We start from the raw sequence: 24,797 nt of genomic DNA on the forward strand, positions 1-24,797 counted from the left end.
ATGGTGGAGCAGGCAAAAGAAAGGGTAAGAGGGCCTGGTTGCGGGCCTGCCACAGTCGGCACACGCAACAACTACAATATTACCAAGCTGTATACTGCGTACTTTATCTGCTTAATATTAACAAGCTGCACGCTGCTTTAAATATCAACTTAGCTCCTGATGCAGCTTTTTTTTTTTTTTTTTTTGGCGAAATTCGGCCTGAGTCGGGCATATGTTGATATATCCTGCGGTGTTACACAGCTAATAAAGCCATCCCTAAATCTAAGGCAACAGGTCTGTCGTTTGTTTAGTTTGCTCAGTGGCTTTGTTAGACCGTCTTCTGTCTTGCTTTTTGGGATAACCTACAAGGAGCAGCAGCCAGCTATCAAGAGCAGTATGCTGGACATACCGGATGAGCCACATGTTCTTTGTCTGCCATCATTCCAATGTAACCACAAGCTTGGCACCAACTAGCCACAGCACCTAGAGCCAAATTAATAATGCAGGCAACAGAGCGGCCGCCAGCTGAGCACTCACTCTTCACATCTGCCAAGAAAACTAACACAATGCGGCTCTACTCAGCTGCACCAGGCATGATGCAGATGAAAAGGGGAGAAAGGGGGAGGGGGGAGCTGTATGGCTCACTTGCGTGCCTCCAGGGGCCTCCCATCTCTCCTTTAATTTATTTTTTTATTATTATACAGGTGCCATAGCTGACCCTGCGGAAGGCCCGGGGTCGAAGTAATCTTCGAGCCTGGTGGCCCTCACTATATGCTACCTTTAGCGGGAAGCAGTAATGGGACAAACATACTTTTGCTGTGTTGTGGTAGAAGAACTTGGAACCCCACACAACCTCAACAACACCCTTTCCCATACCTCACCTCATCCAGCAGCTGAGGCCTCCCCGCCGCCTGCACCATGATCACCAAGCTTACCCGCCCTATCCACTATCCATTAAGGTCCGTACAAGGGCCAAAATGCTCCCGGATGCAGCTGGAGTAGGATGAAGGCACAATCCAAGAAGCCCACCATGCAATCAGAATGCCTCATTGCTGCACAAACACACGAGCTCCCACTAGGGCCCCCATGGGGCTCTCCACAAGACCTGCCAACTCCCAAGCCTTGCATGGCTCAAGAGTACAACCGCAGGTTGGGAAGACTCACCACTCCCGTGGGCCATTCAGTCAGCAGTCACCAGCTCTGGTGGGCGGGGATGCACAACTGCCCTTATCCCTGATCCGCCAAAAGACTGCAGCCCCAGAAAACCTCGGTAGAGGCCCCAATATCAGCCCTGGAACTTGCCTCCCCACCGCAGGCATTGGGAACACAGCCACCATGTGGCCTATCAGCCGTGGAAAGGAAGACAGCACCGCACCCTGCCTCCCGAGCCACTCAGAGGGCCTGCATGCAGGCAACCCAGGAGCCCTGGGTGCCAGGGAAAAATGACCACCATATGGGCTCCCAATCAGGACAGAGTGCTGGGGAGGAGCCAGCTGTCGTGGTACATGTGGGCACCAACGACATAGGAAAATATGGGAGGGAGGATCTGGAAGCCAAATTTAGACTCTTAGGTAGAAAACTTAAATCCAGAACCTCCAGGGTAGCATTCTCTGAAATGCTCCCTGTTCCATGTGCAGGTCACCAGAGGCAGGCAGAGCTCCAGAATCTCAATGCGTGGATGAGACGATGGTGCAAGGAAGAGGGAATCAGTTTTGTTAGGAACTGGGGAACCTTTTGGGGAAGGGGGAGTCTCTTCCGAAGGGATGGGCTCCACCTTAACCAGGGTGGAACCAGACTGCTGGCGCTAACCTTTAAAAAGGAGATAGAGCAGCATTTAAACTAGAACAAAGGGGAAAGCCGACAGTCGCTCAGCAGCGCATGGTTCGGAAGAGGTATCTTCAAAGGATACTAATGATGCATTAGAATTAGGACATCCCGACAGTGAGGTTCCAATAATAAGAAAAGTAGTCCAAGTGCCTGTAACTAAAAACTCACCTGAGCTAAAAAATTCTAACTTATCCCTATCAATTAAAAAGCAGAATGAAAATACAAACAAAAAACAAACTTTGAAATGTTTGTATGCTAATGCCAGAAGTCTAAGAAGTAAGATGGGAGAATTAGAATGTATAGCAGTGAATGATGACATAGACTTAATTGGCATCTCAGAGACATGGTGGAAGGAGGACAACCAATGGGACAGTGCTATACCGGGGTACAAATTATATCGCAATGACAGAGAGGAGCACCCGGGAGGCGGTGTGGTGCTTTATGTCTGGGATGGCATAGAGTCCAACAAGATAAACATCCTGCACGAGACTAAATGCACAATTTAATCTTTATGGGTAGAAATCCCTTGTGTGTCAGGGAAGACTATAGTGATAGGAGTATACTACCGTCCACCTGGTCAAGATGGTGAGACTGACAGTGAAATGCTAAGAGAAATTAGGGAAGCTAACCAAATTGGTAGTGCGGTAATAATGGGAGACTTCAATTACCCCAATATTGACTGGGTAAATGCATCATCGGGACATGCTAGAGAGATAAAGTTCCTGGATGGAATAAATGATAGATTTATGGAGCAATTGGTTCAGAAACCGACGAGAGAGGGAGTAATTTTAGATCTAATTCTCAGTGGAGAACAGGATTTGGTGAGAGAGGTAACGGTGGTGGGGCCGCTTGGCAATAGAGATCATAATATGATCAAATTTGATTTAATGACTGGAAGGGGGACAGTAAGCAAATCCACGGCTCTCATGCTAAACATTCACAAGGGAAACTTTGATAAAATGAGAAAAATAGTTAGAAAAAAACTGAAAGGAGCAGCTACAAAAGTAAAAAGTGTGCAAGAGGCATGGTCATTGTTAAAAAATACCATCTTAGAAGCACAATCCAGATGTATTCCACACATTAAGAAAGGTGAAAAGAAGGCAAAACAATTACCGACGTGGTTAAAAGGGGAGGTGAAAGAAGCTATTTTAACCAAAAGATCTTCATTCAAAAACTGGAAGAAGGATCCAACAGAAGAAAATAGGATAATGCATAAACATTGGCAAGTTAAATGTAAGACATTGATAAGACAGGCTAAGAGAGAATTTGAAAAGAAGTTGGCCGTAGAGGCAAAAACTGAAAGTAAAAACATTTTTAAATATATCCAAAGCAGAAAGCCTGTGAGGGAGTTAGTTGGACCGTTAGATGATTGAGGGGTTAAAGGGGCACTTAGAGAAGATAAGGCCATCGTGGAAAGATTAAATGATTTCTTTTCTTCGGTGTTTACTGAAGAGGATGTTGGGGAGGTACCCATACTGGAGAAGGCTTTCATGGGTAATGATTCAGATGGATTGAACCAAATCACGGTGAACCTAGAAGATGTGGTAGACCTGATTGACAAACTGAAGAGTAGTAAATCACCTGGACCGGATGGTATACACCCCAGAGTTCTGAAGGAACTAAAAAATGAAATTTCAGACCTATTAGTAAAAATTTGTAACCTGTCATTAAAATCATCCATTGTACCTGAAGACTGGAGGATAGCTAATGTAACCCCCATATTTAGAAAGGGCTCCAGGGGCGATCCGGGAAACTACAGACCGGTTAGCCTGACTTCAGTGCCAGGAAAAATAGTTGAAAGTATTCTAAACATCAAAATCACAGAACATATAGAAAGACATGGTTTAATGGAACAAAGTCAGCATGGCTTTACCCAGGGCAAGTCTTGCCTCACAAATTTGCTTCACTTTTTTGAAGGCGTTAATAAACATGTGGTTAAAGGTGAACCTGTAGATGTAGTGTACTTGGATTTTCAGAAGGCATTTGACAAAGTTCCTCATGAGAGGCTTCTAGGAAAAATAAAAAGTCATGGGATAGGTGGCGATGTCCTTTCGTGGATTGCAAACTGGCTAAAAGACAGGAAACAGAGAGTAGGATTAAATGGGCAATTTTCTCAGTGGAAGGGAGTGGACAGTGGAGTGCCTCAGGGATCTGTATTGGGACCCTTACTTTTCAATATATTTATAAATGATCTGGAAAGAAATACGACAAGTGAGGTAATCAAATTTGCAGATGATACAAAATTGTTCAGAGTAGTTAAATCACAAGCAGATTGTGATAAATTGCAGGAAGACCTTGTGAGGCTGGAAAATTGGGCATCAAAATGGCAGATGAAATTTAATGTGGACAAGTGCAAGGTGATGCATATAGGGAAAAATAACCCATGCTATAGTTACACAATGTTAGGTTCCATATTAGGTGCTACTACCCAAGAAAGAGATCTAGGCGTCATAGTGGATAACACATTGAAATCGTCGGTTCAGTGTGCTGTGGCAGTCAAAAAAGCAAACAGAATGTTGGGAATTATTAGAAAGGGAATGGTGAATAAAACGGAAAATGTCATAATGACTCTGTATCGCTCCATGGTGAGACCGCACCTTGAATACTGTGTACAATTCTGGTCACCGCATTTCAAAAAACATATAATTGCGATGGAGAAGGTACAGAGAAGGGCGACCAAAATGATAAAGGGAATGGAACAGCTCCCCTATGAGGAAAGACTAAAGAGATTAGATCTTTTCAGCTTGGAGAAGAGACGGCTGAGGGGGGATATGATAGAGGTGTTTAAAATCATGAGAGGTCTAGAACGGGTAGATGTGAATCGGATTTTTACTCTTTTGGATAATAGAAAGACTAGGGGGCACTCCATGAAGTTAGCATGTGGCACATTTAAAACTAATCGGAGAAAGTTCGTTTTCACTTAACACACAATTAAACTCTGGAATTTGTTGCCAGAAGATGTGGTTAGTGCAGTTAGTATAGCTGTGTTTAAAAAAGGATTGGACAAGTTCTTGGAGGAGAAGTCCATTACCTGCTATTAATTAAATTGACTTAGATAATAACCACCACTATTACTAGCAACGGTAACATGGAATAGACTTAGTTTTTGGGTACTTGCCAGGTTCTTATGGCCTGGATTGACCACTGTTGGAAACAGGATGCTGGGCTTGATGGACACTTGGTCTGACCCAGTATGGAATGTTCTTATGAGTCCCTTTTTTCTTTCTTTTTTTAATATCTAAATCCCTGCCATGGAGTGCCATGGGCCTGCCCCATGCAACATGCAGCAGCAAAGCCCAATGGCTGGGAGGAAGAAGGGCGTACTTCACACCAACACCTCCAGAGCTCCAACTGCAATCCAAAGAGTGCCTGTTCCACACCAGTGGCAGCAGTGCTCCCCCTCCAGCCTGAAAACAACTGTCTCGGGTCCTGCCAGTCCAGACAGCCGCACATTTCTGAGACTTGCCGAAGTAAAGACCCACCTACCCCCACGAAGGGCTGAACGTGCTCTGCTCCAGCCCTTATCCTCGCAGGTCTGGAAGTTGCAGCCGCCATGATAGTGGACGGTTGGGGAGGGGGCAGGCCAAAGGGAAGCCCAAACACTTGCCAGTCTGGGAGAGGGGGGAAGGCAGAAGCCGCCAAGCCAGCACCCAGTCAACCCATCCAGCGAAGCAGAGAATCTCGCACATACCAATGGCCACAGGAAGGGAGCCGATGAACCAGAGCAGAGGAGAGAGGTCATTTTTTAATCTGCTAGAAGGATCAGGTAGCCTCAACAGGGGGAAGAAGCAGGATCTTATCAAAAACTCGAAGAAGAGGCTGGGGGGTTGGTGGCCCACCCCCCAGCCTCTGCTCCCTCCCCTGCTCCAGAGGTAGAGCACCTCCTCAGTTGTGGCCTCCCCGCCCCAGCTCCTTTATCACCATTGTGCTCCCTCTGGCAGCAACAGAACAGCTGTGGCAGACAGCAAGCCTGCAATGCAAGAAATTGTGACAAAATACGGAGAATACATGGGTTTGGGGTCTTTTTGATACCTGTATTTATAAATGTTTACATTGTTAAAGATATTTTGATGATATTTGTCTTTAACACTGTGATTTCTAGATTACAGGAAAGTGCATAATTATTTTTCCATTAACAATTGTTATTGAAGGTCAGCACTCACAACACACAAAGCAAATGAAACAAAACATTCCAAAACTGACAAACATATTGTAATCCTCAGTTTAGCCCTACCCCCACCCTTTCCCCAAAATCCCGAATTAGGCACCACTATCATTTATTGCTCACTAAGGGGGTCATTTTCTAAGCCTATCACATGCGAAAAGGGACATTTGCACGCGATAGCTTGCCGGGGGCGGCGAGGGAAGGAGTCAGGGCGGCGAGGAGGCGGACACGGCGTTATCTTCGCTGGCGGTGATAGGGTAAGGACCGTTATCGTCGCCAGTAGCGCGCCCAATAGCACCACCTTTCACGGTGGCACTATTGGGTGTGAAAGCCGGCAGTGATAAAACTGCAGTAGTGCGATCGCTGCATGCTTTCATAGGCTCGCCCGCCCCCCCCCCCCCCCCCTTATTGCTGGATTCACCATTCTCTGTGAGAATGGAAAATCCAGGCCTAAGACATATAAAATGCAAACATTTATTACAAGTCATCAAACAATCAGGATGTCCCATTAATATAGTGATTGCGAATTATAGCCTAAGGCTATATAGACCTAGCCTGTATGCAAAACTCAGCGAAATTGTAACTGCTTATCAGAAGGTCAATCTTTAACTACGAGATCCTAGCCATTTCATCCATTAGTCAAGTCTAGAAATTTAGGATTCCCAACTCCAATTCCAACAGCAGTTTCTACATTTTCTGAAAGGCTGGAATTCGCTTACCTTTAAAGGCCTGTATCTTGGCCATTTGATAATAAAATCTTAGTCTGCGTAATACTGCTTGTAAAGATGGCATTTCCGGCTGTTTCCAAAACATTGCTAGTTCGCATCGAGCGGCTATGAATACTTGCTGACAAAATCATTGTTGGAACTTGTCCAGATTTGGAACTGGAACATTAAGAAGTATTAACCCAGCATTTTTTAAGCCCTGTACCTTCAGTGATCGCTCTAGCCATAGGAAAGTGCATAATTTAAGGATACTTTTTAAAAACTTTGCCAAGCAGGGCATGTCTGAAAACTCTTCTAAGAAGATATTTGCTTGCTTCTAGTCCCTGTAGTTTCATTTTATTTTGTTTAGAAGTTAGACTTTACAAAAAATCATTGTGATAAAGTTTCCCTCTTTTATTATTCATATCTAGCAGGTGATACATCAGATATGTTGTTACTATACTGCACTGATATTCTATTTGATTTGAGTGCCTTATTTTGTATCTTCAGACTTGTTTCTGACTCCAGTGCCTAAGATATCTTTCTGTCCTTTACAGATAAGCTTTCTGGAGACAGAATAAAGCAAGTAATGGAACACATCTGGAAACTGCAAGAGTTTTGCAATACCATGGCCAGACTTGATATTGATGGATATGAATATGCATACCTTAAAGCCATTGTTCTCTTCAGCCCTGGTAAGATCTTGCAGAACTGTTCTCTCTAATAACAGCAGAACTACCAACTAATTCCAAGCTAATAACTTTAATAATAATTCAAAATTTTTAAGTTTATATTCCACCTAGTTGCGATGGAGAAGGTACAGAGAAGGGCAACCAAATGATAAAGGGGAAGGAACAGCTCCCCTATGAGGAAAGACTGAAGAGGTTAGGGCTGTTCAACTTGGAGAAGAGCTGGCTGAGGGGGGATATGAGAGAGGTCTTTAAGATCATGAGAGGTCTTGAACGAGTAGATGTGAATTGGTTATTTACACTTTCGAACAATAGAAGGACTAGGGGGCATTCCATGAAGTTAGCAAGTAGCACATTTAAGACTAATCGGAGAAAATTCTTTTTCACTCAACAAACAATAAAGCTCTGGAATTTGTTGCCAGAGAATGTGGTTAGTGCAGTTAGTGTAGCTGGGTTCAAAAAAGGTTTGGATAAGTTCTTGGAGGAGAAGTCCATTAACGGCTATTAATCAAGTTTAGTTAGGGAATAGCCACTGCTATTAATTGCATCAGTAGCATGGGATCTTCTTAGTGTTTGGGTAATTGCCAGGTTCTTGTGGCCTGGTTTGGCCTCTGTTGGAAACAGGATGATGGACCCTTGGTCTCACTCAGCATGGCAATTTCTTATGTTCTTATAACACTGAAGAGTGGATTCAGGTACTGTAGGTATTTCCCTATCCCCAGAGGGCTTACCATCGAAAGGATATTTTCCCCAGCAGTAAAATACTGCTGGGTGACCCCTGCAGATACTGCAAGATGGCAGCCCTGATGTTCCCAGGGTTGCCATGTTTTAAAGAGACTGGTCGGCTTTCACAGCGACCCCCTTCCCCCATTCTCAGACTCCCTTTTCCCACCTCCTCTCCCGCCGCCCCTTGAGGTGGCCTCAGTGAAAGAAAAACTTTTTAAAGTAATGTCCCCATGTTCTGGCCCTTAGCACTACGCAGTTTTGATGATTATTCTTCCCTGGTCTGCTCTCCAGGGAAAAGGGGAGGGGTGGTGTGGTAGTGTACTTCAAGGATGTATCATTTAGCCTGATAATGAGTTATTTGATAAAATATTCTCCGGACAGTGGGAGGAAATATTTAAACCACAAATTTGTCTGGCTAAGTCCTATACTTAGACAAATTCTTTTGAATATTGATCTCACATAATGTCTGTGTTTGCTGTGTGACCTAGGAGAAACTCTCTTAAAGGCGAATTTTAAAAGCCCTGCGTGCGCACCATCCATGGACATGTATATCTCCCGCTGTGCGCACAAGTGAAAAGTTTCTAAAAAGGGACAGAGCATGAGTATGGTCTGGGTAGGGAGTGGGCATGACAGGGCCTGGTCAAGAAATGTGCACGTAAATACTTACGCGACCTTGTGCATGCCAGGGTCCCTTGCCACATAAATTTACTTCTGCCATGGATGGCATGTAAGTATTAAAACAAAAGAAATCTAGGCTAGTCTGTGGGGTTTTAAGGGTTGGGGCTACTGGGGGGGGGGGGGGGAAGGGAGGCTATTAAACTAAGGGGGTTTGGAAGATCTATCCCTTAACTGGGTGAATTGGGAACGAACTGGGAAAAGTAGCTATGGCATCTGCACGCATCCCTTGTAAAAGTCCACCACTTACATGGAAGACACGGCATTTGCGCACACAATTGTGCGTCCATTTAAAATTACTCGTGTCCAGCCTATTTTATAAAATGTGCACATATACGCGCATATGTTTTAAAATGGACACAGGTCGACAAACACGCACACATGTATAAAAGTTACCATCCCTGCAAAGTGGTGCAGCATAAATACAGGCCTTCTGCAGTACAAGCAGGTAGTACAACTAAAGTTTTTAAGTAAGTCTCTGGGGTTTCTCTTGAAAGCTCAGTGAAACTGCAGCAACTGGAGAAAATATTAAGAATTTATAAATTGGATCCTTTTTTTTCCCCCAGATCATCCTGGTCTGATGAGTACAAGCCAGATAGAGAAATTTCAAGAGAAGGCACAGATGGAGTTGCAGGATTATGTCCAGAAAACCTATCCTGAAGATACTTACAGGTATTTCATACATATTAATTTGGTAGTGTGTGATTTGAGCAAGATAGATATGAATAATAAATTGTATTTAAAATATACCAGGAGTGTACTGTAAACCTTCTGCGTAAGGCTAGAACAGTTGCAGTGTATAGTAGGGGGGGACTTACTGTGGCTTTACCTGCATAAATTGGCTTTTTTAAAATTGTCTGCCCTTTATGCATGTAAAAGTCCATGCATAGGGCCTCTGCATTTTATTTTTCTCTGTGGACAAGCAGGATAAAGTCAGCCACACAGGTGGGTGATGTCATCCTAACAGCGCCAGAATATAAAAGCTGTCTAGGAGCTCAGAAAAACTTTCTCGTTTTTTCTGAGCATGTGTAGGCCTTCCCATGCAATCATCTGCTAGTTGCTTGTGTGAACAGATTCATTTTTGCTTTGTCCTTGAAACTGCTTGTCAGATTTTCTTCTGCTTTTCTCGAGTTTCCTTAAAAAAAAAATTATTTTTTTTATTCTGCAAAAATTGAGTTTGATTTAGTCTCTTTTTGCCATGCTACTACACTTGAAAAATTACCCCTTCTGTGATGCAAAGATTTCTCTTACAGATAGTCATAACCACTGTGTAAGGTGTTTAGATTTTTCTTATGATATACAAAACTGCATTGACTGTTTCTGTATGTCCCTGAGAGTCAGAAGATCTATATCTGTAGGATTTCATGGAGATACCTCATCCGTCGACCTCAGGAAACAAGAGGAAATCTTTCAAAAGTCGAAGGACCTTTGCCTAAACTGAAAAAGGCAGAGTCTCCTCTCATGCTCAGCACCATAAGTCAATGCACCTTTGCTGCAGACACCATTTCTTATTCAATCACACTAGCCCAAACTGAAAGGAAATCCAGGAACTTAGCAGGAACAAACCAATACCACAAATAGATAGTCACCTGGTCATGTATTTCAAACAGAATTTTTTCAAAATAAATATTTTTTTCAAAGTGAATTTTTGTAGGACCGACTCCGAGGCCAGTTTATATTGCAAAAACTACCTCTTATTTAAGGTCCAACTTTACTTTATTAAACTCATTATTTTTAATATATTTTTTCTAAAAAATTGATAAGATACTTCTTTTGAACACAATAGCGATATCTTTCAATGGTTCAAAGTAATGTCTGTATACTGTTTGAAGAAGAAATTCAAGTATAGCAAGTACTTAACTTGCCAAGATGCAACGATCCAAACCCTGACATGAATCCATGTTCCCTGTACGTACCTGGATCAGTCCAGACTCCTAGGTTTTGCCCCCCCTCTAGCAGATGGAGACAGAGCAGTTATCAAAACAAACTCCGCCTATAAATAGGCTGGTGCCACCTACAGTCCAGCAGTATTCTTCTGTCTCCAGCAGATAGGAGAGGTGCCAAACCTACAGTCTGGGCTGTGTGCTTAAGTTGATTATCTTGTGTTTAGTTAGTTTAGGGGAATTTTTTGTCTTTGTTTCTGGATTATTTCAACTTTATTTAAAAAGAATATAAAAGAAAGGAGCTTGTGGCAGCACAGTGGTCCTTAGCCTACCAGGTGGTGGTTAGGTTCTGAGAGAGCCATCCCCCACTGGTCTGAGGCAGCTGCTTCACAGGGTCCAGGGCCCTACTTATCTACAGGTCTATCCTGTAAAGTGCGGCTGCGTTTACCCTGCTCCTAAGCCGCTTTTTACTCACCTTCCGGCCGCGTTAGCCCTTCCTGCGATCCCGAATCCCCTTTAACCTACTCCTACCGCGTCCTAAATTCCCCGGGCAACCCCTTCCGCACGCGGCATGTATATTGCATGCAAACGAGCGAATTAGCTATTCCCTAGCATCCCGTAACCCGCGCCCCGACTATCGCTAGTTTTCCCTGCCGTTTTGTCGCGCGTTTAACCTGCAAACTTACCGCCTACCCTGACCCCTGCGGTAGAGGCAGGGGTCAGGGTAGGTGGCAAGCTTTCCCCCAGCCCCCGCTCACCTGCCCCGGCCGCGATCATGGGTGCCGGTCTCCGTGGCAGCCCCAGTCCTCTCCCCTGCTCCCGAAGCCAAAAAAAAAAAAGCAAAAAAAACGTTGCAGCCCCCCTCCGATGTCTGGACTGGGGCTGCCACGGAGACCGCTTTCCGGACTGGGGCTGCCACGGAGACCGCTTTCCCCCGTGCAAGTAAGTTGCTTTGCCGCTTCAGTTCTTCCCTCCTCCCGGAGCTGCTTTTTCAGCCTTGCTCCGGGAGGAGGGGAGAATAGATACTAGCGGCGAAGCGAAAAAAAAACCAAAAGCAATTTTGGTTTTTTTTTTTTTCCAAAAGCGACGATACCTTCTTGGCCGGACGGCTGCAAAAGTGGGTCGGGTCCGGGCTGACAGCGGCGAAGCAACTTACGGCGAAGCAACTTGCTTAGGCCCGCGGCGAAGCAACTTACGGCGAAGCAACTCTTAGGCCCGCGACAATTTTGGTTTTTTTCCAAAAGCGACTTACTTTTGGGATCTGTCAAGATCCCAAAAGTAAGTCGTTTTTGGATGCCTGCACAACTTACTTTTTTTTGCAGCCATCAGCGATCGTGGCTCCCGTAGCTCCTCCGGAGGAAGATGGCCGCCTGCACGGGGGAAAGCGTGCAATTGGCCGCTGAAGACGTGACGTCACGACGTTTGGCGTCACGGGATGTGACGCCACGTCTTCAGCGGCCAATTGTACGCTTTCCCCCGTGCAGGCGGCCATCTTCCTCCGGAGGAGCTACGGGAGCCACGATCGCTGATGGCTGCAAAAGATCCCAAAATTAAGTCGCTTTTGGAAAAAAACCAAAATTGTCGCGGGCCTAAGAGTTGCTTCGCCGTAAGTTGCTTCGCCGCGGGCCTAAGCAAGTTGCTTCGCCGTAAGTTGCTTCGCCGCTGTCAGCCCGGACCCGACCCACTTTTGCAGCCGTCCGGCCAAGAAGGTATCGTGGCTCCCCTTTTTTTTTTTTTGCTTCGCCGCTGTCAGTCTGTTCTCCCCTCCTCCCGGAGCAAGGCTGCTTTTCGCTCCCTGCTTCGGGAGGAGGGGAGAGAGATGACAGCGGCGAACATAAGAACATAAGAAAATGCCATACTGGGTCAGACCAAGGGTCCATCAAGCCCAGCATCCTGTTTCCAACAGTGGCCAATCCAGGCCATAAGAACCTGGCAAGTACCCAAAAACTAAGTCTATTCCACGTAACCATTGCTAATGGCAGTGGCTATTCTCTAAGTGAACTTAATAGCAGGTAATGGACTTCTCCTCCAAGAACTTATCCAATCCTTTTTTAAACACAGCTATACTAACTGCACGAACCACATTCTCTGGCAACAAATTCCAGAGTTTAATTGTGCGTTGAGTAAAAAAGAACTTTCTCCGATTAGTTTTAAATGTGCCCCATGCTAACTTCATGGAGTGTCCCCTAGTCTTTCTACTATCCGAAAGAGTAAATAACCGATTCACATCTACCCGTTCTAGACCGCTCATAATGTTAAACATCTCTATCATATCCCCCCTCAGCCGTCTCTTCTCCAAGCAGAAACGTCCTAACCTCTTTAGTCTTTCCTCATAGGGGAGTTGTTCCATTCCCCTTATCATTTTGGTAGCCCTTCTCTGTACCTTCTCCATCGCAATTATATCTTTTTTGAGATGCGGCGACCAGAACTGTACACAGTATTCAAGGTGCGGTCTCACCATGGAGCGATACAGAGGCATTATGACATTTTCCGTTTTATTCATCATTCCTTTTCTAATAATTCCCAACATTCTGTTTGCTTTTTTGACTGCCGCAGCACACTGAATCAACGATTTCAATGTGTTATCCACTATGACACCTAGATCTCTTTCTTGGGTTGTAGCACCTAATATGGAACCCAACATCGTGTAATTATAGCATGGGTTATTTTTCCTTATATGCATCACCTTGCACTTATCCACATTAAATTTCATCTGCCATTTGGATGCCCAATTTTCCAGTCTCACAAGGTCTTCCTGCAATTTATCACAATCTGCTTGTGATTTAACTACTCTGAACAATTTTGTGTCATCTGCAAATTTGATTATCTCACTCGTCGTATTTCTTTCCAGATCATTTATAAATATATTGAACAGTAAGGGTCCCAATACAGATCCCTGAGGCACTCCACTGTCCACTCCCTTCCACTAAGAAAATTGCCCATTTAATCCTACTCTCTGTTTCCTGTCTTTTAGCCAGTTTGCAATCCATGAAAGGACATCGCCACCTATCCCATGACTTTTTACTTTTCCTAGAAGCCTCTCATGAGGAACTTTGTCAAACGCCTTCTGAAAATCCAAGTATACTATATCTACCGGTTCACCTTTATCCACATGTTTATTAACTCCTTCAAAAAAGTGAAGCAGATTTGTGAGGCAAGACTTGCCCTGGGTAAAGCCATGCTGACTTTGTTCCATTAAACCATGTCTTTCTATATGTTCTGTGATTTTGATGTTTAGAACACTTTCCACTATTTTTCCTGGCACTGAAGTCAGGCTAACCGGTCTGTAGTTTCCCGGATCGCCCCTGGAGCCCTTTTTAAATATTGGGGTTACATTTGCTATCCTCCAGTCTTCAGGTACAATGGATGATTTTAATGATAAGTTACAAATTTTTACAAATAGGTCTGAAATTTCATTTTTTAGTTCCTTCAGAACTCTGGGGTGTATACCATCCGGTCCAGGTGATTTACTACTCTTCAGTTTGTCAATCAGGCCTACCACATCTTCTAGGTTCACCGTGATTTGATTCAGTCCATCTGAATCATTACCCATGAAAACCTTCTCCATTACGGGTACCTCCCCAACATCCTCTTCAGTAAACACCGAAGCAAAGAAATCATTTAATCTTTCCGATCGGATGCAACTTACTTTTGCATCCGATCGGACCCGACTTCCTGGTATCTGTCATTTCCCGGTCTTATTCCAGGTCCTTTGGGGGCCTCGGGCTTGGGCAGGGGCCCTCCACTGGTGTCTCCAGGTGATCTCAGTGAAGAAGATGCCCCATACGATCTGTGGGGGGAAGATACCTCTGAGCCTTCAATGGATGACTCGGGGGATCTCCCCTTGGACCTGTCCCCTCTGGAAGAACGGCGCCAGTCCCCCTGTGAGAACCTGACCTTTGCAGGGTTTGTCTGGGTCATGGCAGAAACCACTCCATTTCAGCTTCTGACGGAAGAGGTTGCCAGGCAAAAGATGCTGGAGGTTCTCCAATTTGTTGATGCCCTGAAGGAGTTGGTGGCTGTTCCTGTCCATGATATCTTCAAGGAGTTACTCCTTAGGATTTGGGAACATCCCATCTCTGTGCCGCCGGTGAATCAGAAGGCGGATGCTGTCTATCTAGTCCAGCAGACCTTGGGGTTTAAGAGATGCCAACTCCCCCATCAGTCGGTCATGGTGGAGTCTGCCCTAAAAAAGGCCAAGCATTCCCACACCCACGCTTCCGCCTCTCTGGAAGGTGGTTGTGGTAAGGTGTTTCAGGGCACTATGTTGATCTCTCATATTACTTCCTACCAGTTGTACATGACTCAGTACTCCAGGAACCTCTAGAAGCAGGTCCAGGAAATTTCTGAGCGCCTGCCTCAACAGCAGCAGGACACCTTGTTAGCAATCATCCAACAAGGCCTGGAATGTGATAAACACAAGGTGCGATCCACCTACGATGTATTTGAAATGGAGGCCAGGATGGCAGCAGCGGGCATTGATGCCCGCAGGATCGCTTGGTTCTGAGCCTCTGATCTCCAGCTGGAGGTCCAGGAGAAGCTCGCGAACCTGCCGTGTAATGGTGAGAACCTCTTTGGGGACAAGGTGAAGGATGCTGTGGCTCAGTTAAAGGATCTCCATGAGACCCTTCAGCATCTCTCTGCCAGTACAACAGACCTACCATCCTTTAGCAGAAAATCCTTGCGGCAGGGCCAGAGAAGATCCATTATCACCAAAGAAAGTATTTTCCTCCTGCCTCTCGTGCCCATTCTCAGTGCGTGGACATGAGGGGTCATTCCAGACAGCAGCAAGCCCCCAGGCCTCAGCCACTGCCCCAGCTGAGCCCCACTATGGATTTTTGACTGGCTGCGGGGGAGCTTAAGCCATTCATCCGTACCCTTGATGCCAGGCCCTCTGGTCAGAAGCTGGCTATGGTTCTTCGTGGACCGCTGACCCAATGTCACCTCGTTCGTTGAGGATACCAGTTGAATCTTTGGAGAGTCCCTACGGACTCTCCCCCATGCCCCTCTTGGGGTCTGTCCTCACATCAGGAAATACTCTTGACAGAGCTCTCCGCCCTCGTAATGACCAGAGCAGTCAAACCCATTCCACTGCAGCAAGAGGAGCGGAGGTTCTACTCTCGCTATTTCCTGATTCTAAAGAGAACAGGGGGACTACATCCTATTTTGGACCTGAGGGCCTTGAACAGGTTTCTCAGAAGAGAAAAGTTCAAATTGGTCTCTCTGGGCACCCTGATTCCCATCCTGCAAAGAGGGGACTGGCTTTGCTCCCTCAATCTGAAAGATGCATACGCCCACATCGAGATCTTCCCTGGTCACAGGAAGTATCTTCGGTTCGTTGTGGGCGAGAGGTATTTCCAGTACAGGGTGTTGCAGTTCGGCCTAGCGTTGGCCCAGGGTTGCCAGGTTTTCATGAAAGAACAAGCACTTTTTTCTAAAAAAAACAAGCTAAAAAAAAAGCCCAAAACACGTGAAATTGAAACACCAATGTCTGTGAGTCGCATAGATGACAAAGGAGTTTACCTTTTGCATGTTGCAGAAGGTCTGCATGATGTGCATGAATGTCATACTTACAAAATTTGCACATAGCCTTACTCTCATTGCTGACAACAGACTGAATCCATGCTTTTAGTTCACATTTCTCTTCCCACGCTTAGCAGTATCTTTTAGTTCCTTACTTTAGCTATAGTAGATCAAATCCATTTAGTAGCGTAGCAGCCAATGACGGAAACAGTAGGTATGGATAGGCTTTCTTACAAAGGTGATCTGCCGCAGGGAGAAGAAATGAGAAAAAAAAATTAGATAAAATCAAAAGTTGTTGTAGAACAAATAAAAAAAAATAGCATTACAAGTTTCCATGTCACATTATTTTTTACCTGTAGTCAGCAGGTATGGACAAGCTTTCTTTTTGTCAAAATAAGGATTTCTTACAAAGGTGATCTGCTGCAGGGAGAAGAAATGAGAAAAAAAATTAGATGAAATTAAAAAAACACCAGCCCCACACACTGATTCCCCCTCCGAGCACATCCCTGGCCCCCCACACACTGACTCCCCCCTCCCCACCCCCCTCTAAGCACATCCCTGGCCCCCCCCACACACTGATTCCCCCCCTCCCCACCCCCTCCGAGCACATCTCTGGCCCCCACACTCTCATTCCCCCCTCCCAACATATTCATTCCTCCCCTCCTGATACCTGGCTGTAGTCAGCTCAATGCTACACTCCCTTCAGCATTCAGGTCTGCAGCTGCACAGAAGATTCCTTCTCTCTTGCTTGCTGCAATGCCGTGCTGGCCTTCCAGATCTGCCCACTTGCGATGATGTCGATGCTGAAATGCCGTGCTGGGTATGACTGACTCTGCCCAGTGCCCATCTGTGACGCTGTTGATGCTGCAATGCCGTGCTGGTGCTGGGTCTGCCCATACACGTGCTCCTGTGAAGGTTTGCAGCTCTGATTGGCTTACTGCTGTAATAATTTAGGGTGTGCATGCTATGGACAAGCCTCATCGCAGCAGCAGCAGCCAATCACTGCAACATCAGAGCACAAGTCCCGCCCAACAAGCCCAAAAAAATGCGATTGGCAGGAAAAATAGCCCAATTAAAAGCAACCTGTGATTCGGAAAAAAAACCCCGCAAATGACTAGGAAAAGAAGCCCAATCTTGCGGGGAAATAAGCGAGGTTGGCAACACTGCCTTGGCCCCACAGGTCTTCACCAAGTGTCTGGTGGAAGCGGGGGCATACTTGGACGATTGGCTGGTCAAGAGCGCCTCCTAGGAGGAAGTGCCTCGATCCCTGCACTTGACCATTTGGGTGTTGGAGTCCCTGGAGTTTGTCATTAACTACCCGAAGTCCCATCTTACCCTGTTGCCTCAGTTGAGCTTTATCGGCTGGACACAGCTCAAGCCAAAGCTTAACTTCCTCACGACTGGGCGCTTGCACTGGTGTCCTTTGCGGGAGTGGTGCACCGGAGCCAGCAGGTCTCGGCCCACCATGTGCTCTGACTGGGTCACATGGCCGAGGCTGTCCATGTTACTCCCTTGGCTTGCTTTCATATGTGCAGAGCTCAATGGACATTGCGGTCCCAATGGCAACAAGCCACTCAGGCCTCCACGTATGCATCCGTGTTACTCTGGCTTTCAGGATCTCCATGTCTTGGTGGGAGAGCCTGCCCAATTTGGAGCAGGGGGTTTCCTTTCAGTGTTCCTCTACCCAAGTTGTGCTTACCACGGATGCATCCACCCTGGGGTGGGACACCCATGTGGAGGGGTTCCACACGCAGGGTCTGTGGTCTGCGCAGGAAGCTCGGTGTCATTCAACTTCCTGGAGCTTCAGGTGATCCATTACACGCTGTGGGCATTCAGGGATTGCCTGTCTAACAAAGTGGTCCTGATCCAGACTGACAACCAAGTGGCGATGTGGTATATCAGCAAGCAAAGAGGTAGTTCAGATTTGGTTATGGGCTCAGTCTCAGGGCATACTGCCAAGAGCTATGTACCTGACCGGGATGGAGAATGTGGTGGCGGATTGGCTGAGTCAAACCTTCCGGCCCCACGAGTAGTCCCTCAGTCAGGAGGTAGCGGATCAGATCTTCCAGTTCTGGGGAACCCCAGATGTGGAGCTCTTCGCCTCCCCCTGCAAAAGCAAGGTGGAACAATTCTGCTTCCTGTACAGGGGGGTCAGCAAACCAGCCTCAGATGCCTTTGCCCGTCATTGGGACAATCACCTTCTGTATGCATATCCTCTGCTTCTGCTGGTGATGAAGACTCTCCTGAAGCTCCAGCAGGACAGGGGGACCATGATCCTCATAGCCCCTCACTGGCCGAGGCAGATCTGGTTCCCGCTCCTGCGGGATCTCGCTGTCTGAGAACCAATTGGTCTGAGAACTTCCCCCGACCTCATCTCACAGGATCAGAGCAGGCTGCGCCATCCCAACCTCAGGGCTTGTCCCTGATGGCCTAGATGTTGAGAGGCTAATCCTCCAGCCTCTTGTCTTGTCGGACGATGTGTCTTGGGTCCTGGTGGCTTCCAGGAAGCCTTCCACCAGGAAGTCTTATGGCCTGAAGTGGAGGACATTTTCCGCTACACCTTGTGGATGCTGGCTTAAAGACAAAACTCTGTCAGGGTACATCTGAGTGCCATCGGGGCCTACTACCAGGGGGTGGATGGTTCACCAATTTCTATGCAACCCATAGTGGGGCATTTTATGTGAGGTCTGCTTCAGTTGAAGCCTCCCTTGTGGCCTCCTGCTGTGTCCTGGGACCTTAATTTAGTGTTGGCTCAGCTCATGAAAGGATCCTTTCGAGCCTCTGCGCACCTGTGAACTGAAGTACTTAACCTGAAAGGTCATGTTTTTGCTCGTAGTCACTTTGCCGCACAGTGTCAGTGAGCTTCAGGCATTGGTGATGTACCCACCATACACAAAGTTCTTCCATGATAGGGTGGTTCTGCGTACACACTAAATTCCTGCCTAAAGTAGTGATGGATTTCCATGTTAACTGGTAAATCGTCCTGCCCACCCACCTTTTTTCCCAAGCCTCATTCACACTAGGGCGAACGGGCTCTGCACATCTTGGATTGTAAGAGAGCCTTGGCCTTCTACCTGGAGCGGACAGCAGGCCCCCAGCAGTCCACGCAACTCTTCATCTCATTTGAAAGGAACAGATTAGGAGTTATGGTTGCCAAGCAAACCCTGTCTAACTGGCTGGCAGATTGCATCTTCTTTTGCAATGCGCACGCGGGACTGCAGCTTGGGGGCCATGTTCAAGGCTCATTCTGTCAGAGCCATGGCAGCTTCGGAGGCCCACCTGAGAGCAGTCCCCATGACTGAGATCTGCAAGGCTGCGATGTGGAGCTCCCTCCACACCTTCGCTGCTCGCTACTGTTTGGACAAGGATGGCTAACACGATAGCAGCTTCAGCCAGTCTGTCCTCTGGAATCTCTTTCAACTGTAGAACCCAACTCTTCCTGCCTAGGGCCCTTTTTTGGAGGGTTCAGGCTGTTTCCCGCTGTTACCAACAGCACCTATGTTGTTGTGGCTGTTGGCACCTGGTTGGGTGCCTGTTGGTCTTGTTGTTCGAGAACAACCTGTAGCTAGGGATTCACCCATGTGTGAGGACTAACTTGCTGCTTGTCCTAGGAGATAGCAGAGTTGCTTACCTGTAACAGGTGTTCTCCTAGGTCAGCAGGATGTTAGTCCTCACGATACCCACCCGCCACCCCGCAGAGTTGGGTTTCTCCTATGTTTGTTGTTTTATTTTTTCATAATTCTATGTTACGAGACTGGAGAGGAACCCCGTGTGGATACGTGGATAGTGGTATGCTGGGCATGCTTAGTGTACCAGTCAAATGCCAAAGTTTCTAGAAACTTTGACATAAGTTTTCCGTGCTGGACTCCACTGATGATGTCATCCATGTGTGAGGACTAACATCCTGCTGTCCTAGAAGAACACCTGTTACAGGTAAGCAATGCTACTATATTCAGACCAGTTGTGTTTGATTGCTGCTTGAGGGATGCTATGATATAATCATTCAGATGTAAGAAGATTTTCTTACTTAATTTGTTGGAATTTCCTTTCCAGGCTCGCCCGAATACTCGTGCGCCTCCCAGCACTCCGACTGATGAGTTCCAGCATCACAGAAGAACTTTTTTTTACTGGTCTCATTGGAAATGTTCCGATTGATAGCATAATCCCATATATCCTGAAAATGGAGACAGCCGAATATAACGGGCAGATAACGGGCACAACATCCTAGAAGAATAAAAAACAGTTTGGAACTGGTAAACCACACATCTAACAAACTACATGAGCAAAAGTAGTGACTTTATAGTCCATGCAGATGTTTCTAGTGATAGTGCTGTTCTATGTTTCCTGACAAAATGCTTCTCATCTATTTATCCCCAGTGAAAAATACAGATAAAAACCAAGATTTTTTTCTGCCATGATAATTATTTCATAGCCTTCCATAGAAAAGAGAGCAGATTACTGATACACACTGTAACACGTTGGTATTTAACGAAAACATTTTCAAAGGGCAGCCAATGAATTGTTAACACTAGAGTCTTGTTTTCTAATAATGACAGAGATTAGTATTAATATTAGTATTAAAAAGAACTAAAATAAAGAACAGTATGTATATAAGAAATGTCCTTGGACTTGCCAGGGTAATAAGCTTTTTAGCACTTTTCTGAGCACTTCCTATTGAAACGATGATATCAATATCCTGCTTAGGAAACAGGGCACGTGGAAAATTTTGTATGTCTTTGGCCAAAATGCTAGTGCTTTCTGTGAAAACTTAGATGGATACAGCAGACAATCATTTATGCAGAGAAAAAGATTTCACTGTTTGTAACTTTCTGGGGTTATTGGTAAATGTGCACTGCTAAAGTAAATGTATTCATAATGTTCAACTGAACTCTGCTTAACCAACCTTTGGTTTGATTTGCAGTGGGAAATTAGTGAAACGGCTGTAGCACAATCAGTGAGACATTCAAATACCTCAAAGGTATTTAAAAAATGCACAAGAAGCAAACATTTTTCAGTGGAAAGAATGCACTAAAACAAGAGGTCACAGTATGAGGCTTCCAGGGGGTAGACTCAGGAGCAACATCACTAAATATTTCTCCACAGATAGGGTAGTAGCTGCATGGAATGGACTCCCAGGGGAGATGGTGGAGACAAGAACAGTAACGGAATTGAAGAAAGCCTGGAATAGTCACAAAGGATCCCTACTTGTGAAGAAGTGGAAGGAAATCAGAGATCAACTGAAGTCTGTGACATTGAACCTGGAATGAAACTGGGCAGACTAGATGGGCCCTCATGGTCCTTATCTCTTGTCATATTCTGTGTTTATGTGAGTTAGAAAATATTAAAGGAATTACGTGAATTGGAAGGTACGGAAGCCAACTGCTTGCCAGGATAGATCACGATTTCTTAAAGGATTTCTCCCTTTTGTTGGCTATGGCAACATAGTCATTATTGAATAGGACCCACGATGATCAAAATTTCTTAAAGCCTCTTCCATCTGAATTTGATGCATACACTCTCTATGATAGCTATTTATTAATTCATTCCTATCCTTTCCAGCTGTCTAGATATGTTGTTAAAGCAGTAGTACTACTGAGCTGGCAAAAAACATGCTCTTTTCAGAGCAGCACTGTATTTCTACAAAAAAATTTTAATTCAATGATCTTTGAACATTTTTGAACTGGTATTGAAATTCTTAGTGCACTCCAGTAAAGATTTTAACAGTCTCTTCCCCTGAGATCACTCTTCAGCTTTACATGTTGTGTCCATTTAAGAGATAAGTTAATAACTGTCCATATTACTGTAAAGTCTGTGGTAAATTTTTACCTGCAGAATTTACCTTTAAAAATTACCACATTTACACCTACTAATTTATGTGGGTAATGTTTTTTTTTCTTCAGGAAAAGTATACATGAAGTGTAAGTGTAAGTGCAAACCTCTCCATTCCTGCCCCACAGAGACATCTCACTGCAGGGAAAAGTACATGCATAGAAGACTGTACATGTAATTTTACCCTCTTACATAGAGGGTAGGTATTTACATACATTTCTAGCAGTAGCAAGAACCCGAAAGTACAAGTATTTGCTAAGGTTTTACCCATTGTTATAACTGAATTGCCTGTTTCAGGGAGCTGAAATATGTGTCCGTCCGTCCCCCAGCTATACAGTGTTTAAATATTTTCAAATATCCTTTTAAACAGCCCTGCCCCTCCATAATGCTACAATACTTCTGTGCACATGACCTCCATATATTGACAATTTTTTTAATTTACCTGGGTAAATGGGCTTGTCGGAAAATTGCCATCCTCTGCTTGGGCTTCTCTACTGTGTATAATTTTAGCTGTGAGTGGGTTGAAGCTGCTGGAGCAAACAGTGCACATGCTGGCCATTTTCAAAATGCTTGCACTCCACCTCTCACTGTTAGCTGCCCTTAAAAGTAGCAGGTGTAAAGTACATAAACATTTTTAGTGGGCATATTTTATGTAACTATTTTTAATTAAATGTATATATGCAAGACCATAGTCAGGCTAAATGGTGTCCTGGATTATCGATTAGGAAAATATCCCCTCTCAATGTTGCGGCCATCCAACCAATCCCCTTCCACACAGTTTACCATATATACTCATCTATAAGTCTATCTCATGTATAAATCGGTAGGTGATTTTGAGACTAAAGTCCATTGAAATGCATTGACCAGTATATAAATTGAGGTTTAAAATGAGTGATCTATCAGGAAAGTAAGCCTAGAATTCAAGAAAAACCATGTACAAATTTAAAAATGTCACGCAGCGCACAAGATGCAATGGGGGCAATATTCAGCTGCTGAGCAGCTCAGCTAGTTAGCCAAATAAACCTATCCAGCTAACTAGCTGAGTATTTTAAAGTTAGCTGCATATGTTTATGTGACTCACTTTAGGATGGGTCAGTGGCACAACCAGAGTTAGCTACATAAGTTAAATGGCTAACTCCAGATATCTGAGTTAGCTTAACTTATGCGGCTAATTCTGCTCCTCCCTGAAATGCTTCCAGAACACCCCAGATATTTGGCTTCATTGTGCAGCCGAAGAAACCTGTCCCCTGGGACAAATTTGGTAATAGGAATCAGCGATAAGGGTCAGGTCAGTTGTATTTACTGTGCAATGCATTAGGTAGTCATTGAGTGCAGCGGCATGCTGCAAGCTGCGACAGGCTGGTTCTTAATTTTGGCATGACCCATGCATAAGTTGAACCGGCTTTTTAAGGCCTATTCCCTGTACGTACCAAGATCAGTCCAGACAGTGGGTTGAGCCTCCTGTCCAGCAGATGGAGCCAGAGAAAAACTGAAAAGGTATCCTGTAAGAGGACAGTGCTCACCCTGTGACCCTCAGTATTTCTCTGGCTCCAGCAGATGCAGACAGACGAACCTGCGGTTCCATCTTCTTAGTGATATTTCTTTATTTTCTTCTCTTGTGAAGTTTTCCTTCTTGTCTTCTCTGGGTCAAGCAAGTATTATCTAAACAAAAAAAAAAAAAAAGATACATGAACAGTGTGTTTTATTTTCACAGGAGACAGTTTCTGTCTCCTAGCTCTTGTGGAGACCTAGGGGGGATTTTCCCCTTGAGTAATCAGCCTAGGTCTCTTATTCCCAGTGGCCTCTCAGTTTCCCTTCCTAGGGGTGATACTGGTGGTCCAGTCACCCCCCCTCTGTGAACCCAGAGATGAGCTATGCCTCGGGTCCAGTTGCAGAGATGTTTAATTCCTCTGCTGTGGCAAAAATAAAGGCTATTTAAGAAGCTCCTCTCAAAAAAAAAAAAAAAATAATATTAAAGACTTTCAAAGAGGAAAAAGGCTATTCTCACAGCTGAGCGCCGACCGGCAGGGAAAGAAGCAGCTCGGAGCTGCCTCGTTGGCTCCTGCGCTTCAGAGCAGACAGTCTCAGCTAATTCCCTCGCGGCTGAACTTTTCCCCTGATGCCGAGATCAGCTTTTTGTATTGCCTGCGGGGAGCCTGCCTCGCGACTCTCCGGCAACGGCCTCTGCTCGGTCTGCTTGCCCGGAGGGGAGAGACCCTCCGCGGCACCTCCAAAATCGACGACCCAAGGTCGGGTCAGGAATCATGCATCCGGGCCGTCCTCCTTGCAAAAATTTGCGGGAATGGCGGCCATCTTGTGCCCGGACCTCACAGCAGACTCGGAGCCTCAGGGAGGAGGGAAGCCGGATTTAGCTCAATCACCGCCTGACTTAAGTCCCATGGGTTCTCCTGGTGCAGGTTCTGACCCTCCCCAAGGGGCCTCTCCCCCTCAGGTGCCTGGCAGAGCACACCACCCTTTTTCTACTGAGTTTGTGCTCCTTTTACACAGGTCTTTTTTGGCAAGCCTGGAGGAACAGGGGGACCCCACCCCGGGCCCTCCCCCGGTGAAAATTCTTCACTTGGTCTGTGGCCAGGGCTCTGGTGCTCCAGATTCGCAGAGTGCTACTAGGGTCAGGACAGTGCCCAGGGGACCAGACCCACCTGACCCTCCTCAGCCCGCTCTGCTGCCAGATCTGGATGTGGACCCGGATCTGTTGCTTGTAAATCCACCCGTGGAGAGCGATGACCCATGGGTCTTATTTAAACGTGAAAAGCTTGAGCCACTTATTCCCTTTGTT

General features: G+C 45.7%; 1 protein-coding gene across 4 annotated transcripts in view; it reads left to right on the forward strand.

The window, feature by feature from the left end:
- NR2C2 (nuclear receptor subfamily 2 group C member 2) overlaps window positions 1-23,473 on the forward strand; it is a 380,432-nt gene extending 356,959 nt beyond the window's left edge. For 3 of the 4 annotated variants that reach the window (XM_029601389.1, XM_029601390.1, XM_029601392.1), the window contains 3 exons: window positions 7,233-7,370; window positions 9,332-9,437; window positions 20,225-23,473. In XM_029601389.1, the coding sequence (XP_029457249.1) occupies window positions 7,233-7,370; window positions 9,332-9,437; window positions 20,225-20,399 (419 nt within the window). In that variant the 3' untranslated portion in view covers window positions 20,400-23,473. The remainder of the gene's footprint in view (window positions 1-7,232; window positions 7,371-9,331; window positions 9,438-20,224) is intronic. The other variant, XM_029601391.1, reaches the window with a different exon arrangement.
- Window positions 23,474-24,797: the final 1,324 nt, after the last annotated feature.

Source organism: Rhinatrema bivittatum, chromosome 4 (genome assembly GCF_901001135.1).
Source record: "Rhinatrema bivittatum chromosome 4, aRhiBiv1.1, whole genome shotgun sequence".
Classification (NCBI taxonomy): Eukaryota; Metazoa; Chordata; class Amphibia; order Gymnophiona; family Rhinatrematidae; genus Rhinatrema; species Rhinatrema bivittatum.